Source organism: Pollicipes pollicipes, unplaced genomic scaffold (assembly GCF_011947565.3).
Source record: "Pollicipes pollicipes isolate AB1234 unplaced genomic scaffold, Ppol_2.1 Scaffold_7262;HRSCAF=8765_pilon_pilon_pilon, whole genome shotgun sequence".
NCBI classification, from domain to species: domain Eukaryota; kingdom Metazoa; phylum Arthropoda; class Thecostraca; order Pollicipedomorpha; family Pollicipedidae; genus Pollicipes; species Pollicipes pollicipes.
In genome coordinates this window covers 1440784-1452926 of record NW_023597055.1, presented here as the reverse complement: position 1 = coordinate 1452926, position 12143 = coordinate 1440784, and the positions used below count along the sequence as shown (strand labels likewise).

The 12143-nt window shown below is 51.9% G+C and overlaps 1 protein-coding gene across 1 annotated transcript in view; it reads right to left on the bottom strand.

Moving 5' to 3' along the window:
• Positions 1-602: 602 nt before the first annotated feature.
• The window catches only part of LOC119113986 (uncharacterized), a 35486-nt gene continuing 23945 nt past the window's right edge, over positions 603-12143 (bottom strand). The window contains exons 2-4 of the mRNA XM_037238223.1: positions 5625-5798; positions 4382-4469; positions 603-2126 (exon numbers count right to left, since the gene is read on the bottom strand). Of these exons, the coding sequence (XP_037094118.1) occupies positions 1964-2126; positions 4382-4469; positions 5625-5798 (425 nt within the window). The 3' untranslated portion in view covers positions 603-1963. The remainder of the gene's footprint in view (positions 2127-4381; positions 4470-5624; positions 5799-12143) is intronic.

Below are 12143 nucleotides of genomic sequence, written 5' to 3'. Positions count from 1 at the left end.
GATGGACGACTCTGCTCGACATTGATGCCCTCTGTTGGGCTCCCAGAGAATTTGCTCAGCGGTTCGAACGAAGGGTAAAAAAAATGAATTGTAAAAACATGTGCACGGAAATGTGAATTTATGTTTTGTAATAGATTCCTGCTGACCTGATTATGATGGATGTTTAATAGATCGCTCCTCATTGGCTTACGATATTTATTAAAAGTGGCACATGAATTTCAACTTATGCCACCCTTTCCGTTTCTTGCGTCATATCATGTGAGTCGTCTGATGCATATTCTATCCTACAAAACTTTGTCGCTGTCATGATCCTTGTGACTGCAGCCCATGCGTCAGAAACTAAGTCATCTTTGTCTCGACTCGTCTTGGACAGCATGCAACTCGTGTCTTTCTTCTTTGGGGTGACATGGCCGCACTCGTGTTACTACCGCGACTGCCGCACACCACGTCAGTGATGACCCTTCCGCGTGCGTTGACGAGTGAGGCGTACACAATCGCCGCCTCGCTGTCAGCCTTTGGATACGGTCCGGCGACCGCACGCGGCTGTCTTGTCCTTTCGTCACCCGCATCAGAGCGCTGGAGTCATGTGACGAAACGCAGCGCAACCCGACGTCCGTGTATTGTCCTGCGGCGCCGCACCGGTCACAGGTCGGGCCGTGACACGTGACCTCGGTTGGACAGAGCCACCGCGCCGGCGGCTCAGACTGATATGGCTCAGAGGGGGCGGGACACACGCACGCGCCTGACATGTAAACGGTCACACCTCCTGACATGTAAACGGTCACACCTCCTGACATGTAAACGGTCGCATCCTCACACATGGAATGGCTAGGCAACCATGCCAGAGGACACGTGGTACGAGGCAGGGGTGCCAAAGGCGATGCAGTGTTTCTACATGCATGGTACAGGGGAATGCAGGATGTGTTGCGCAGTTGGCGGCATACCAAACGTGCCAGCGATCTGCACGAACCGAATTCATTGTGCGATGAATGGAGACATATGGACGTAAGAAGCGGTTTGGTACGTCCTAGATGACACAAGAAACGTAAGCGACGTTCTTTTCATACGGACAGTTTTGCGCAGGACTTGCAAACGTAAAGGCAGCTAGACTAGCACACACTGAACTAACTGATGAAGTGCGCTGAAAGGCGAGCACGGTTTCCAAGTTCGCTTGGCAAGCAACAGTCCGACAAATAAAATCCCTGACAACTTTTAGCCATACGGAGCACCACCAGGATGATACAGAGAGTCGTTTGCTACCTAAAACCAAGCACAAAAGAATGTTTAAAAAGACCAGCTAACGAAACGTATCACTGACAGTCCATGGCCATATTACGCAGGGCTAGAAATAATCCATAAAGTTACTTGCTACCAACATTTTGACGTGCTAGAACGCTGATCATTCTGTAGTTACCGACCCGTCCACACATCATGAGGTCAGTGGTGTAGACAAATACGTCTGACCTTACCCTTGATTTTTGACATAATCTTCGCCGAGAAGATTATAAAAACCGGGGTGCCCCGAGTTTATTCATTCTACTCGTATGTCGACAACAACCTAGACTGAAGTTGGTTGACACGTAAGCAATCTGGCAACACTGCATGGCCCTTCCTGGCAGCGACGGGTTGCCAGATCGCTGGGTCTACCTTGGCTGCGCCTGCATGGCCCTATAAGAAACTGTCAGAATCTCCGCGCTCACAATCGGTTTTCATGAGCCAGTCATGCACATTCAAAGACAGCTCGCTCCGCCCATGGATCCAGTGACGCCACACACGCTTTGCACAATCGCGCCGAGCTCTCCTTTTCAGCCAGAACACCCGGAACAAGCGACTCTGGGTGCAAGCAACGAAGGGGCTTCCAGGAACGGGATATCCGCGCGAAGTCGCACACAGTTATGAGTCTATGACACCACGTTGCTTTGAGAACCGGGGTAACTTGAGTGGACGAGCCGCCAGCGGACAGCTAATAAAAGAGCAGCTGCTCGTCGTCCTCGCTCTCCATGACGTCATCGTCGGGCTGGTTCATGAACTCGTCCTCGTCGTCTGAGACGGTCCAGTGGTCCGACTCCTCCTTGTGGTACTCGAGCGTGATCCGGGTGGTGAACACGTCCTCGCAAACTGAGCACCTGCGAGCACAGGGGCACCTGGTGAGCACAGGAGCGTAGGAAGCACCTGGTGAGCACAGGAGCGTAGGAAGCACGGGAATATAGGAGCACAGGAGCGTAGGGAGCACAGGAACACAGGAACACAGGAGCGAATGGCACAACGGCAGGTCAACGACGGAGCACAACAATATGCTACTAGCAGGGCACAGCGGCAGGTCAACAGCAATACCTTAACGGCAGTGCACAGCAGCAGGTCAACAACGGAACATAACAAGATGCTACCATTGTGGTGACAGCGACGTGCCCACAACGGAGTGAAGCAGCGCGTCGACAATGGAGCACAGCAGTGTGCTAGCAACTGTTCTGTGGAGAAGCCCGTCTGTTACGTGATGTGGCTGACTGACCGCAATGGTGCGTGAGCAAAACACGATGATTGGCAATATCACTGGCTGGCACCATCTTCATTTCATTATAATTTCGTTACTCTCAGTCGTGACCAGCCGTCGTTTTTCCTTTCCGCAGTTGTTAAATGCAATCAGTAGTTGTCAAATGCAATCAAATGCCGATGCAATGATTTTCTTTTGCGTGGCGCCAGACGCCGCAGTTGCCAACAGCGATTCCCACACGGTTGCAGAGTTGAGCGGAGCCTTAGGCCAAGCGAGGAGCCATTCGATTGTATGAATAATGCAAGCCTTTCCGAGAATGTGTTGGGTAGGCGAAAGGAAGCATCAAATACAGTCCGTCTGCAGGTTTTTTGTCCTTGCTGCAAATCTACATATCAACAACGCCTTAGGATTATATCGATAACTCATCAGCTTGCAATGACACGCGCACAACTTTTTTATTTTCCCTACACGAGTGTAAGCTCTAGCCTATAATCTCAAGACGGAATGCAGTTGTCTGATAATGATCTAAGCACTGAGATGATCTGTAATGCATTTACGTTTTGATTCATCGCGAGAACCTGCTCTGGCTTCCTTGGCTCTTGCTCCATCTCTGCACGGTACCTTATAATGGCAGGCTCGGCTGCAAGCGGTTCTCACTTCTTACTTAAAAGGTTCTAGCTCTTTTCTTTCACATTTGGCAACTGGAAATTGATGAAAATAATCAACCTCAGCGGTGCCCTGTCAGCTCAAAACTGAACAAAGTGGAGTCCGCATCACTTAAAATACTTAATGATTACATTAAATGATTTTACTCCACCGAACTTTGACGAAACCTGGTGACTTTTGAGTATGGGGTTGCAAGCAATGAGCTTTAAAAAAGCGAGATCATCGCTGGGAGGGGTCAAGGTCCTAGTAATTTGTCGGCACACTGGAGTGCTTCTGTTTGGCCGTATCAAAAACCCATGAAACGGGAATGGACCGCAGCAGCATCCAAGGCGTTGTCCATGTCCATGTCCATGTCCATGTCCATGTCCATGTCCATGGTTGTGGCCCTGTGCGCGTGACATGTGATCGACAATGACACGTGACGTGACATTGTGACACTCGATGACAATGAGTTCAGCCCCACCGGTACCCGGAAATGGTCGAGGAGGACTGCCCAGAAACAGACAGGCAGTGCTCGATCGTGCCTCGGAGCTCTAAATAAAAAACATTCCGTCTGGACGTGGCCGTCTGGAGACCAATGACCAACGGAGTAGAGAATTCTGGACCGGCGGCATGAGGAGAGGGAGGGAGCGAGAAAGAGAAAGAAAGAGAGAGAAAGAGAGAGGGAGAGAGAGATGGTGAAGGAAAGAGAGAGAGAGAAAGAAAGAGAGAGAGGGGATAGAAAGAGAGTGAGAGAGGGAGAGAAGGAAAGAGAGAGAGAGAGAGAGAGAGGGAGAAAGACAGAAAGAGAGAAAGAGACAGACAGACATAGATACATAGGCAGAGACAGAAGGGAGAGCAGGACATGGGAGAGAGAAGAGAGCGAGAGAGGTAGAGAGAGAGAGGAGAGAGAGAGAAGAGATAGAGAGAGAGAGAGAGATAGGATAGAGAATAGAAGATAGCATGGAGAGATTCTAGCGTTATGCTAGCGGATCTCTCTCGCTGCTTCTACGCTCCACTCTCTCTCTCTCCTCTCTCTCTCCTCTCGACTCTCTCGCGCTCTCCTCATCTCTTCTCACTCTAGCTCGTCTCTTCTCCTCCTCTCTCTCTCTCTCTCCCATCCGTACCTCGTTCCCCATGTTAGCGTTGCTGCACCTTTCAGCGTGACGCCACGGCGCTCTGGCGCCCCCGACCAGAAGGCGTCATGACCAGGCTCGTCCGACCGTTGTCCGAACCCATCCGTACCCGTAGTGGCGTTTCTTCTTCTGATGGTAGCGCAGGTGCTTCCGTGTGATAAACGTCAGGTCACAGACGATGCAGGTGCGGTCGTCCTCTGCAGAGGAGAGGGTAGAGAGCATTGCCCTCTGGAGTCAGTAATCGAGCTGCTCGGGGCATCGCCACCATCCGACACCATTAGACACTCATCAGTCATAATTACTGTTCACGTCGTATTGATCTCGCCTCCGCAGAGAAATAGAGTGAGCTGATTCTCTTGCCGTAAGTGATGCCGAAAAGATGGCGTGATGCTGTTTTCCCGAAGCCAAGCGAAAAATTGTATCACCTCCTGCCCATCTCATACCACAGCACAGGAGTTGTCGCCAGCTGGTGGTGTAAGGTCCAGTCGCTGCCGCACGCCACTGATGGTGATCACTGACGCTCGCTCCCGCCAGCGTAAGCCCGCGGGTGACCAAAGACCGGCCCACCCCTAGCCGCCCTCCAGACGTGACCCGCGTGACAGTTGGTCAGACGTGATAGACGTGACGGTTAGTCAAACGTGACAGGCGGTCAGACGTGACAGGCGGCTAGACATGACGAGCGATCCTCACCGACACGAACCCTTGGCCAGCTCTTCGGTACCCTTGGCCGTTCCTCGGTGCTGTGAACGCCTGAGAGGCGTTTTTGATCGGCCAACCCAATGCCGCTCACTGCCGTTAACCGTCAGAGTGAAGGCCTGGTGTGCAGCTGTTCCTGACCTTCACAGATTTGTTTTCAGAACTTCACGCGGACCCTCAGAACCTTTCTTGGCTTATAACATGGGGTCCACGGTCATAACGCTACCGGTTTATGGGTTTGACCCCACGATCCTCGGATCTCTCCATCTTTTGATCTCCTTTAGGGCCATGATCTCGTCCGGTCGTGGCCCAAACTGAGGAGCTGAGGTCATGGCTGAGACCCCCTAAATGAGGTGTAATTTTACCGTCCACAGACCTTGCTCATCATCGTTTGTCAGACGGCAAATCTAAAAGGCGGCTGCGACTCAGGTCCTGACAGATGGATCGACTCAGGTCCTGACAGACGGGCTTCACTCAGGTCCTGATAGACGGGCATGACCCGGGGCCTGATTGGCGTTCCTGACGGATGTCATGACTGGTGGTCCTAATGGAAATGACGGCGGGTGAAACTGGCCGAGAAATCCGTATGTGGGACCCCCCCGCCGCCGTCCGCCAGACCGAATCAGACCGCAAGACCGCTGTCGCCTGACCCTCACCGTCGTCGGTGAGGCTGAAGTCCTCGGCGTCAGCCGGCACGTCGCCTGGGTCGTGTTTGGGCGGCGGCGGCAGCGGCGGCTCGGCAGCCGTCGGACCCAGCTCCGTCAGGCCGATGGCCATGTCGTCGCTCGTCGTCAGCTTGTCGTAGCCGTGCGAGGAGCTGCTGACGCTCTCTGCGGAAGGACGCAGTCCTGCCGTGAGACGTGGGAACAGACCACGCGCCACTGTGGGGCATGCAGACAGTGACCTTGCGACGTTGCACTGGCGAGAAGATGGTGCTCCCTGGCGATTTTGCGTGGTTGCGATGGCTGGGGCTAAGGTCCCACATCAGATTACCAGCCAATTCTTTCTGTTGGAGTTTCTGTCATGCCGAGCACTTATTGTGTAACGCGATCTGTATCAATCCAAACCTGCATAAAAAATAATTGTTTGAGGTGATCAGCCAGGCTGTGACATGTAAGCAACACGTTTTCGAAAGGCGCCTGCCGTGGCGAATGCATCAGCTAGTAAATACACAATCGTGCACGTTTTTGTACAATGGTTGCTGCAAGCGTGCGGCAAGATGTGTTCAAAGGAGGCCAACTCTCAGCGTCAAGCGGGGTTTTCCGCGTGCACTGAATCAGAGGGCGTCTGATGTGACCGCCGGACGCAAACGGCTTCACAGACAAGGACATATACGAGATCGATTCTTGTGGGCGGGGTTCGAATAACGCCATAATTACACCAGCATGTACCCTATCGAGGGAAACGGCTCTAGTTTTACGCCATGGGGCGCGGTTACATAGCCCTCTGAGCTGAGTTTACCGGAGTCACAGCAGCCGAAAACTCAGGAGACACCGCGTCGTGTCCCGCGTGAGCTATCTCAGGAGGCACCGCGTGGTGTTCCGCGCGAGCTAACTCAGGAGACACCACGTCGTGTCCCGCGTGAACTAGCTCAGGAGACACCGCGTCGTGTCCTACGTGAGCTAACTCAGGAGACACCGCGTCGCGTCCCGCGTGAGCTAACTCAGGGGACACCGCGCCGTGCCCCGCGTGAGCTAACTCAGGAGACACCGCGCCGTGTCCCGCGTGAACTAACTCGGGAGACACCGCGTCGTGTGCGTGAGCTAACTCGGGAGACACCGCACCGTGTCCCGCGTGAGCCAGCTCGGAAGACACCGCACCGTGTCCCGCATGAGCTAACTCGGGAGACACCACGTCATGTCCCGCGTGAGCTAACTCGGGAGACACCGCGTCGTGTCCCGCGTGAGCTAACTCGGGAGACACCGCGCCGTGTCCCGCGTGAGCCAACTCGGAAAACACCGCACCGTGTCCCGCATGAGCCAACTCGGGAGACACCGCGCCGTGTCCCGCATGAGCTAACTCGGGAGACACCGCGTCGTGTCCCGCGTGAGCTAACCGTCGTCCGGACAACTTCATGGGCTGGGTGAGCCCCTGGAAAACCATACGGAATGGATTGCGGCCTCGGCGGGAACAGAGTTTGGAAATTATGGGTGCGAGTCAGACGTTTACGAAATAAAGAGCATGGACTTCAAGAAATGTTACACGAAATATTACCGCCTGCCTTTCTTTTTCCCGATCCTCACGACATTTGTAATCACCGACACAGAAAAGTAAGTTTGGGTGTCATCTTCCCTGAAATCTCTCCATTATTGAGAGCTTAAGTGCTGGAAAAACGCAAACGGGTGGGTAAAAGTTGGGTGCAACTCATTAGGGATGGGTATGGATCCGGCCCTGTAAGTGGCGGTTTGGTATGGGAGCAGTACCATGGGTAAGGGGGACTGGCGGGCGGCGGACTGTGTAAGGGGAATCTTGATGTTAAGTGCAAAGGTTGGAGGTTGTTGTAAAAGGTTGTTAAGCAATAATTGTGTGAAGGCCCCTACCACCGTCACTAAGATGATCAAAGTTCTTCTCTTTCGGTACGGTCGAAAAGGCACATGTGGAAGAAAAGTGATAAACGATATGATAGGGGACGCGCATACGAGGGGGCGTGTCTTGAGATGACTGTCACCTTCTTGCCTCTGACTGCAAAATTGGAGAGTGCGTGTGTGTTTGGTAGTGGTTTGTCACAAAAATGTTTGAGCTTGTAGTAGGACATCCAAAGGCCGATTTATGTTATATTGCGTGACGTGCATGAACACGGTGCTCTTTACCCGAAGGCAGCGCAAGTTGTCGTCTGATTTGTTTCTGTTAACTCATCAAGTGCATACTCAACATCACGAATAACATTTTGATGGCGCCCGTGAACTTTGTATCAATATTAACTAAGACAAATCCATCAAAACCTGAACGCCGTAAGCGAATCCATAAACTAATGCAAACCTCTAAGCAAACTGTTCACTGTGCTTGTCTATGTCCAACAACAACAACGAAATGAGGGGTATCTCCTCATCATTTTTTCACATCTAGCGCCTTCGTTGTTTGCTTTGCACCTATCTTTGCATCCTTGCCCACACCTAGCAACCAGACGAGATTGCAGCTTGCTAACCGACGAGACTGCACAGTCTTTAGCCTTATCTAATCTGTGTTCCCGTTAGACCCAATGATTCTTTCATTTGATCTGATACACTATCTTAAGCGGAAAACCAAATTCATACGCAATCCTGGAACAATAGTGCATCACGAGTGCAACTAAAGCCATCAGAGGGCAGGGCGCACCGGCCAAAGAGAATATAAACTGGAAAATGCATTAAGGTCGGCGTACAGATAATGCAGGCCTCGGAATTAATGGGACTATATTAGATAATGGGATTCGGAATTAATGTACAGGTGAGTTCAAACCTTCGTTTTCCTTTTAGCAAAAAAGGATGCTTTACAGCACCGCTATTTCCTCACACGCAGTATCCCGTTGGGAAATCAAGCGCATAAAACAAAAACGTTTCACTGCGGAATTCCTCTTTGGAGCTAATAAAACAAACTAAGTTATTAATGCCCTCAGCCACTACTGGCTCGTTGCTGTCTTAATAACCGGCCACAGGGCGTCCTTTCAAGCTAATTAGTTGCGGTTTTCTCCGAAAAGGCTCAAGTCACCTTACTCTATCTATCCTCTTCACTCTATCATATTATGCGTCTTATGAGGGTATTAAGCTTCCTCACTTATCTGTAGATCATCTCGGATTTTATTGCCACCAAGCGTAAAAACAAAGAGAAAAGCTGTTTGCCGTTTTTGTCCTTTCGGAAGCTGCAGCTGGCTGGTATTGCCGCGCAAGACAAATCTGATGAAATGCGAGTGTGCGGACTCTGAACACTTTTCCTGGCGGTGGTGCGCTTATGGTCTGGCGAAATGATTAAGATGAGGTGGGGGTTATCACGGACGGAGGCCCGCTCGGGCCGTGGGTCCCATCTATCGGGATGGTCTGTACATAACGTTTCGGGTGGTGAATTGCCCGGACGTCGTCACTTGTTATGAAGTGTTGCGCAGGATTGGTTGGTGTGCGTCATGCATGCACTCCCCATATCCCGGGAATGCTGGGATTCGAACGGGGATTTTCTGGCTACGAGTCCAGTGTTCTTTCACTGAGGCAACCTGTAAGGACGGGCTTCGGTGTTTGAAGCATGTCGTTATTTGTCGCCTGAATATTTTGGAGATTTGTTCCGCGGTGATATGTACGCTTGGATTACTGATGAGGCTGCTAATCAATAGCATGCGTGTTGTCTGCTTAATCCTTCCAGCTTTCCAGTGTTACTCTCTGTGGATGAGATAACTATCTTATTCCATCCTGGTCGGTGATAGCATTCTGACCATGTCTGGTCTGTCACGTTAAACATCGGAGTCCTACCTGGGATGACTGCCTTTTCGTGCTCTTCTGGCCCGACCGACAGAGGGTGGCTTTCTTCGCCTCTTTCAGGGGCCTGCCGCAACTGCGCGGTAGGTGGTATGTGTAGTTTTTTACATGATCTTTAGGTGTCGATGTTCGGACTTTCGTAGGTGTGCTTCGGAGCGTTCAGCTGCTTCTCACGATCCTGCTGACGTTGTATCGTTAACAGATTCTTCTTATCTTTGCTAAGCCTTTGTCTTAAGATAATGCTAACCTTGTTGTCTGTTTTCCTTTGGTTACCATGGTTGCTTAGCGTGCTCTTTTGACTTCTGGTCTATGAGGCTTTTTCATATACCGCTCCTGTGGAACCTCTCGGTTGTGTAGTTTACTCCACTCCATTCCACTCCACTCTGCCTATTTGCGTCACCATCGCTGATGCCATGTGCGCCATGTTCAGTATTTCCTTGACGGTGTCCGCGTGATTGAACTGAAAGTTCAGGTACCGGTCGTCTGCTTCTGTTTCCGGTACACTGATGTCCTGAGCCAGTTTTCAGTTCACCCGGGTTGTACGTTTAGTAACGGTGGCCTGTTGTTGACCTCGCGCGCCATCTGGGAACAGGATGCAAGATGTTCCATGGTTGAGGAACGTCGTTGCGTCTCTCTGGTGTTGCTAGAGGACGAGTGCGTCGCCGATGTATGGCAGGCGCGATGATGGCTCGAGTGGGTAGCTATCATCGACAGGTCTTTGAAATGTTTCTCGTCGATGCTGGCAATCACCCGTGACATAGATGACCCCATGGGAGTTCCCTGGGTCTGCCAGTAGCAGTGTATCCTTCTTCAGCTCGCTGCATGTCAGATGACTCCCGCGGTTATTCGGCTGGCGAGTGTACCCCTCCTGGCTTAATGAACACTGCGGCGTTGCCTTTGTCAGGTGGAAGCATGATGATGTCATTCTTGAGCTTCTTAATGGCTGCTTGTGCTGGTCACATCTGGCTTTGTGGTCTGACTTTTTCCAATTATTCCTTGGTTTCCCCTATCTGCACTGCGGTCTCGCCTACGGGGAGATGCTAGGAGATGCGTATGGTTTAATCGCGAGTTAAAGCTTGCAAAATGTAACCCTGTATTCGCTGTTGATTCCTGATGTGGCAACAGCTGTTTATCACTCAGGCTTGCCACCGTCTCCATTGGCGTAGTATTGGTTTCAGCCTTCGAGTTCGTCTCGCTGTGCTCGAACTTTTCCGTCTTTGGGATGTAAATCCTCTTCGCCCTTTGATCTCCGGCTACGTAAGGTCTTTTCACAGTGTCCAATATGCAGCTGATATATTTTTCCGCTGTCGCTTATGATCTCACCTTTGACTCGATGCCCGATGTCGACATCTCCGGGTTGATCTTGCTCGGACGGGGGGTGGCGATGCGCTCCCTTATCGGAGCGTAGCACGCTTCGTCCTCTATCCGCCTGGCTCGTTTGGCCCGAATCAGAACTTTCATTAATTTCTGACGACACGTAGCAAAACCTTGTGTGTACGCACTAACAGCCAAAATGAGGCGATAGTCGAAACAATTATCCCATCTTTGGTTGCGCTTGTGAGGCATTATTTTGCTTTTTACTGCAGGAGGGGAATTAAGGTGCCTTAATCGACCCCACACTCATAAGCGGTTACCCTGCAAGAGGCCTTCGCAGAGTAGTAGTGAGAGAGATGGCAGAAATGGGTATCTGGGCTTGGTTTGGCAGAGGGACATACAGCAAGGCACTAATCAGAAAGTGTGCATCCATTATGGAGATGGAATACTGATGCATCACCCCGTAGACTTCGTGGCTTCTCAAATCGGCACGCTGTGCTTATCAATCCTGCCGAACACATTTATCGGGAGAAATGCCAGAGCCTGTTTTTTCTTTATTTTATTTATTAAATCGCGGCATTTCCTCCCTATTTCCAACTGCACCTCTGGATCTTGAATAAAATGCGTTACAATTAAGGACACTTCATGTCTCGCTGCCTGGTTTACACTGCGCTGTCCTCCGGGCAAAACCTTTCCCACCCACAATCAATCCCGTGGATGCCGTCCAAAATCCCTTTCCCAAAACTGTTCCGCAGACGTGTCTGCAGATGTCAACAGACGTTACATCCGGCTGATGTCCCCGTACAGTCTCCACTTCAAACGACCGCGAGAGCCACGCAGCAGACCCCGTCCGGATGCCCGCCCGGCGGTGCTGAGACCACCGTCCTCCGGTCGGGCGGATCGGCAGCGCAGGCGTCGACTGTTGACCTCAGGGCTATGCTTGACGGGCGGCGCGCCCCATCAGCGCGGACCCCCGTCTCCGCGCGGCCCGTCCCAGCGCCGCCTCGATCCATCAGCGGCTAATCGCGCCATGAACCGGATCCAGGAGTGGCGCGAACCGGATCCGGAGTGGCACGAACTCCTCGGATCGCGGCGGTCCGATCGGTCCGATCGGTCCGGAGTTTTAATTTGGATAAATGCCGCAGTCGCACGCGAGAGGCGGCGGCTGCGTCGATTTGCTCAGGGCAGGCGAGAGGTCACCGGAGGTGAAATGTCGCTGGAAAGGTCAAATGGTCTGGAGAGCCGTGGAAGAAAACACGTGCGATGAGCGTTGAACACGAAGGCCGAGGTTGAAGTGGCGAGCTTGATGTCGCTGCGGAATGTATAGCCCGACGTTCTCGGAAGGCTCGTTCTCAGAATGCTATGGGATGAAGCAAACCATTCTCCCAGACCTTGGAGAGGTAAAGGATTGATGAACTT